General features: G+C 32.8%; 1 protein-coding gene across 1 annotated transcript in view; it reads left to right on the forward strand.

Annotated features, from left to right (window-relative positions):
• PXDN (peroxidasin) overlaps positions 1–5,767 on the forward strand; it is a 95,419-nt gene extending 89,652 nt beyond the window's left edge. The window contains exons 21-23 of the mRNA XM_075747251.1: positions 653–785; positions 2,036–2,149; positions 2,802–5,767. Of these exons, the coding sequence (XP_075603366.1) occupies positions 653–785; positions 2,036–2,149; positions 2,802–2,924 (370 nt within the window). The 3' untranslated portion in view covers positions 2,925–5,767. The remainder of the gene's footprint in view (positions 1–652; positions 786–2,035; positions 2,150–2,801) is intronic.
• The last annotated feature ends 1,062 nt before the right edge of the window (positions 5,768–6,829 follow it).

The raw sequence follows: 6,829 nt of genomic DNA on the forward strand, positions 1-6,829 counted from the left end.
ACAGATTGAATTGATTAACGCAACTTAGTGTTGTACATCTCTTATCTGATATCAGCTGGAAAGTGCTGTAGACAAAAAACTCTAGGTTGTGTATACGATAATCAGTATTGATTTCAAGTGTTAGTTAAAATGGGAAACAGGAATATGTTCATATCTAAAAGTATTTTTCATTTATTTATGAAAATCAACCTTTTCATTTAAAGTCATATTTCTTTAAATACACATTTTACTAATAGAGGGAGAAACTATGAAACTGAATGCAAAATGTGAATTTCATGTTTGGAAATAATACTTTTTTAAGAGTCTCACTTTGTCTGCTTTCATATTGGAGGCTTAGGAGATTTCCAGTGAATTTAAGGTGATGCTCTACGGTGTCACTGATGACAACTTTCTCTCTCCCCTGGATGAAATACATACATTATTTTTCTACGTAGAAGAAATTCCCTATTGCTAATGATATTAACAGTAATCCACAGCTCACCTGATCTGAGCCTGTCTTCAGCACCGGTGGGTCTCGTGTGCTGTTGTGGTTCATACGGTTCCTACATTTGTTGGTTGCTCTTCTTTTACAGTTTTGCTAAGTGTTCTAAAATATTTGGCCAAGTAAAAATGAGTTAGATGAATATCCTGACTTGGCATTCATTTGTTGCAGTTCTGTGAAACAGAGTAAATATTTTCGTAATGCCACATCAGCATCTAATGAAAATACAAACATGCCTGCAGTGAATGACTTCAAAGAATTTGTTCTGGAAATGCAGAAAACTATTTCAAGCCTCAGAAACCAGGTAAGGTGCTATGATGGCTAGTTTCAAATTGCAGGTTTAATTTATAATGTTTGCCTAATATCACTCCTCTTATGTTTTTAATATTTAGACAACCACTGCAGCCAAAACCTGCCACATAATATCTCAAACAAAACACAACACAGAACATGGTGTGTTATTATTCTTTATTTCTATGTTATTTTGAAATCATTCTGAAATATTCTACAATTAGACCCTCTTGACTTTTGAACCTGAAATCTTGTGTAGCCATTGTATACTAAACATGGGATTAGTCTTTCTCTAAAAATTTGTCTGTAGAGTTAATAGAATCTTTTTTTCCTATATGAAATGCATAGAATCTATGTAAAAATATGATTAAACTGTAGACTTCATAAGAAGTTATATGCCAGACTACAGCTGTAAACATAGTTAAGTTCTAGATCACTTAGAGGAGACTTTTACGATGTGGTATAAATAAACTCTTTATTCAGAATAACTCAGTCGTAGTGGAATTCAGTTTTGACAATGCATACCATACAGGAGAGACAAATCCAAAGTAGGCCAAAATGTTTGCCTAGAGTGATCAAGTTCCTCTAGATCAGATTTTCCATGTAATTTACAGATACAAATCATATATTTATTTGCATAGTAAGTTGATTCCATCTTTGATGGTATTATTTAATCATTGTTGCACTCATCTTCAGCGCTCCCATTTTGACAGTGGAAGTGCTATGTTAAGACTCAATACATTTCAGTCAATTCTTCTGTCCTTTTTGGATGTAAAAAAGATTGAGAGATTGTTAAAAATTGTACTTTCCCAATTACTGTTCCCAGGAAACACACAATCAGCAAGATAACCTAATCATTTAACTCCTTTTTTTCATCATTAAGGAACAAATAGAGATAGTTGAAAATCCAAGCAAACATTTTTAAATTTTTTTTTAATATAAAATCCTTTTCATTCAGACATACTTGAAAGTTTAGATTTGTCTTTCCATATATGTCACGTGTACTTTGCTTCCCTTTGTATGCTCTAGTTGTATATTCCAATGGTAGGAAAGATGTATCTTCTGATAGTTTTCTTTTGAAAGGCCGTTTCCATACATGTTACCTGTTTCCAATCTTTTAGCATTATGGAAACTAAGTAGTGAGAAGAAAAACCCAGACAAGTATTTATCATGGATTCTGTAGCATAACATAAAAGACAGAATACCTTGCATAGATAAAAACCTTTCTTTGATTAAGTCATTAACTTTTTTTAATGTTTTCAGATAAAAAAACTTGAATCACGCCTCAGTAAAACTGATTGCACTGATGAAAAGGGTAAATCATATTCCAGCAATGAAACCTGGAAAAGGGACCCTTGTACTGTGTGTGAATGCAAAGTAAGTATGTGGAAATCCATTTTGAGATACAAATTATATTAGATTCTGCTTCTAAAACAGCAGTTCCAGTTTTGTTCCTGCTAATTTCTGGGTACTAGTTGCTAATTTTATTTTTTTTTTTTTAATAGATCTTCAGTTATTTGGTGCAAAAAATAATATTGTTCAGATATCCCTGCCCTTGACACTGGTTTTCAACCAGCCTTTATATACTTTTATTGTATTTCCATTTTCATTGATGTATAGTCGTACTGGCAAAATTAACTGCAAAGTGAGAGACTTCTTGAAAAATTCTACTAAAATGCATAAAAATCAATAAAAGCTTATCTACCTCAGTGCTAGATTTTAATTTTCTTTTATCATGGTGAAATTTGAAAAAAAGGTAGTAAAAGAAATATATCAGTACGTGGTATCCCAGAGTTTCATGCCTGAATGTTGGATAAAATGGTATACAGCTCCATTAAAGATATAATACAAAGCACCTTCTCAATATAAGTTTATGCTGAAATAAACTATGTGCGGTTAATCATAGCAGCCCAGATCTTAGAGAGGATGAATGAGAACATGTTCTTCAATAATATGAAAAATGTATTTCTTTTTTTAGAAAATGTAGCTAAGTATGTTCTGGTTTTGTCACTCTTTTTTCCTGACATAGGTTGGTCAGATTACCTGTTTTGTAGAATCATGCCCGCCAGCTGACTGCGAAGCACCTGTGAAGGTTAAAGGAGATTGCTGTCCAGTCTGCTTAAAACAAAATATTAATAAAAAGAAGCCATAAGTCTGCTTTTTAAGAATTTAGGGTGCATACTTCTCAAATCATATCAATGCCTGCTGATGGCAAAACCAGGTAACAACAGTCTTAACAACAGCAATAAATCAAGATTTACAACATTCTAATGGTGCTGTAACAGTATAACATAATGTATCGTTTTATTTTCTGCCCATGAAGGTAATCACAATGCAAAAAATTAATGAAAGGGAAATTAGCAAACAGGTCAAAAAGTTAATTGTGTGTTAAACTTCTCAGGTTAGACAAACTGAAACTGGTGCTACTTTAAAAGAACACTGTCAGGTAGTTTTAGGTACCCAACAAGACTGGGCTGAAGACTTACTTCAAAATGAACACTTTGTTTCCTATCTTTAATTAGCAATGTTAAAAGTTTACTATCCCTTTTCAGTACCAGTCTGACTCGATATTTAGCTCTTCGTTATTCTTTAGTAAATGCAGGGAAAAGGAAAACACAAGGACACTGTGCCCAAAGCAATGCAGTAGAGGGCCAGTTTCTGCAAACCCACCCAGGCATGGAAATTCTCTTGAATCACACAATCATTTCTGCTTCTGGACCAGCAAGGAGATAAAGAAAACTACACGACACCTTTCAACATCCTTTCATTAATTCAAGGAGCAAACTTAATCAAAATTTTGAAGCCAAAAAAGCTAGGATTAGTAAGGAAATATAAATAAATGTAATTGGAAGATACAAAAAGCAACTGAATGTATACTACAGATGTAATTGACAGTGTTCCTTATTCTAGGAAAACATACATAACAGAGTAGCATTGGATCTTAAAATGAACATAATCCTTTTTGTCAAAAAAATATGTAAATGCTTGGCTTTTTTTTTTTGTTTGTTTCATTTATTTTGAATCATTGTAACATGACCATCCAGTCCGGTTTTAAAGCATGCTTCTCTTGATCTCAGATCAGCTTACGTATTTGTATGGCCCTGTTATGAAAATGTGAAAAGATGTCACATGCCATTTTGTATACAAGGATTCCTACTGATTCACTGTGCATATGGTCAATAGACGTATATTCCTGATTATATTGTGGCACTGTTTGTTGAAAAAAAGAACAATCAAAATCAAGCATCATGATTAATTGTGGATTGACTACTTTTTCTGACAAGGTATTTGATTTTTTTAGGTTTTTTTTTTCCAGTTTCATCTAATGCATATATATTTTTACCTCAATATTTTTATCATTCATGTTAAAAATGTTCTGCCAATGGACTTTATTTCCCATTTAATAAATGTTTAACGTTATAGAGTATATGTCTACACTAGCATTTCAAAGTTGTGTACTTTTTAGAATACAAACTGCATATTTTTGACCAGGAATTATATATTATATTCAGTGAAGGACAACTGTCATACCTCATTTTACAGCTTTTTTTTTGTGTTTATTCAGAATTGATTCTCTCCCAGAATACTTAATATGTTAGAATTTATGGCTCTGCCCTTAAGTCCTAAGTCAGGACTAACTAGAACCAGAGCTCTTCTTTAGTTCTACAGTTCACTGATTTCTGAGTCTATTGTTCAAATTTAGGGAACAGAGATTTGGGTATCAAAGAAATCTGCACAAAATTCAACATTCTCATATTAAACATTTCAGATTATGTAAACAGACTGAATACTTAATTATTGCATGGTAAATCAAATACCTGTCTAATAACTAACTTAGCACAGCAATATGAGTTCCACTATAATATTTTGGCACATAATTTCTCTGATTACTAACATTAATAATTTCTAATTTGATAAACTGATACCGTGACACACATTCAAACTTTGGTGTATCTTTAAAGCTTACTACAGAAACTCATTTCATACTATGGTAGGAGCAATATGTACATGTGAGTGGTGTGTTAAAGGTGTGTGGTAGAGGTACACATGGAACTACAATTTATATTTTTAAGAATATTTTAATTGATTTTATATACAATGTTTTGACTTATGTAATTTTCTATGTTAATACTTTTAGAAATTGTGTGTGGCGAGCATGTTTGAGTATCATATGGTTCCGAAAGGCTGTCATTCCTGTACTCCTTTGATACTCTGGTATTTTGTTGACTTTCATTGAAAGTCCAAACCATATGTCTCGTCCTGTAATTCCAACTCAGATGGAACTCCCATTGACCTATAGCAGGAATTCCTCAAAGAGGAAGGATTGTGGAGCTAAACCAAATATAATCTAACTGTCTAAACAGTTAAATAAGGCAGTAATACATCCAGCTGGTTACTACTTGCATTCTTTTATTCCAATTTTATATTAAATAAACTTTCTCAAGATTTCCGCTTATAGGAGAAGAGAGTTTCCATTTATACATTATAAAATAGTACCTTGTATCTGATTGTTCCTTTTCTCCAGCCTCCAGAGTAAAGTGGGAGGTTTTCTTCGTTGTTCACTGTTTATTCATATGGTATATAAAATGGGCTTAGGACTCTGGATATGCTTAAACAAGTCTAATATTGAGTTATTTTCCACCATCCATCTGATCATAAACCATTCAGGAAAAACAGGTCTTTATCCACAGTATAAAATGTAATCTGTCATGGGTTGTACTAATTCAGTTTTATTGCAGTGTCTGCAGAATCAGCATTGATTTTAACATTACTGAAACAGTGGCCAATGGCTCGATGACCATTTTGTCAGTATCCACTGTGAGAATATTGCTGTAATATGTTGCAAATTTTACATATTTATTTTCTTTTTTTAATGTTGCCTAAAACAAAGTCTTTGTTGTTTTTATTTTAAGCAGTGAATTTACCAAAGAACTGTTTGCACTGTATAATGAATGCTTTTCAGTTAAAATAAAATGGGCCACATTTCCAAGTAAATTCCAAGTGATTTCTTCTTGATACATATGTTGTTTAGATTATTTGCTGAAGATCCCAGTGTGTAGGCTTTTATCAAAAGATCCATATTACTTAAGTTATGCAGGATTGTCATGATCTCATCTCCATTTCTCAGAACGAAACAATGAACTAATGATCCATGTAGATTCAGTAGGTTCTTTAATATTATGACACATAGAATTCAAGTATCTAGTCACTATTTTCTTCTAGGTGATGGGAAAAAAATACACATAGACTCAGAAAGGATATTTTAAAACACATTTATTTGTTAGCACAAATGTGTATTTAAAAACTGTTAGTACTGCACATTTTTTCCCATTGTGATGGGAATGTCATAATACATACAGCTTGTTCTTACACAGTTTCTTCACTTCCTCATATCTTCAAATAAATCCAGTCATGACTTGCCTTCCAATGCACTTGATTTTACATTCATTCTTTATTCACATCATTTCACAAATGGATATCCAAGTTCACGCAATCTCAGCTCAAAATCAGTCTCCTGTGCAAAAGACATCCTCTTATTTACCTTGTCTTGTTTCTCCATCGTAGGATATATGAATTACCGGTGAGTTACTCTCGTCCTTTGGTGAGGTGTTAGGATCTCTGGGGTCAGTTCCTTTCTTAGATCCACCTGAGATTCATCTGTTTCTTCATGACTTCATGAAAGTAAAAGCGTTTTGTGATACAATATCATTGCAATTAATACAATGCTAAGTGGCCTTACAGTGAAATGGGAGAAGTTAAAGATGAACTTGAAGACGTAGAGTTAAGAATCGTTTTCAGGTTGCAGCTGACTGTGCTTCACTATAGTTTGGCTTTGAGTATTGCATAAGGCAAATCTAGGAAAGCAACACTGCAATAGGTTTATTTGTGTATTTTCCAGCAGGCTGCTGAAATATCTTGTCGCTCTTCCAAAATGTTAATGAGTAGTATTCAGTCACTATCCTATAAAAATTTGAGGGCAATCAGATTTTTTATTTCCAAATTCAGATAAAATGTTTGGCAAAGTACTGGTATACATTTTTCTAGTAACTTAAATGG

The sequence above is a fragment of the Balearica regulorum genome, chromosome 3 (genome assembly GCF_011004875.1).
Source record: "Balearica regulorum gibbericeps isolate bBalReg1 chromosome 3, bBalReg1.pri, whole genome shotgun sequence".
NCBI lineage: Eukaryota > Metazoa > Chordata > Aves > Gruiformes > Gruidae > Balearica > Balearica regulorum.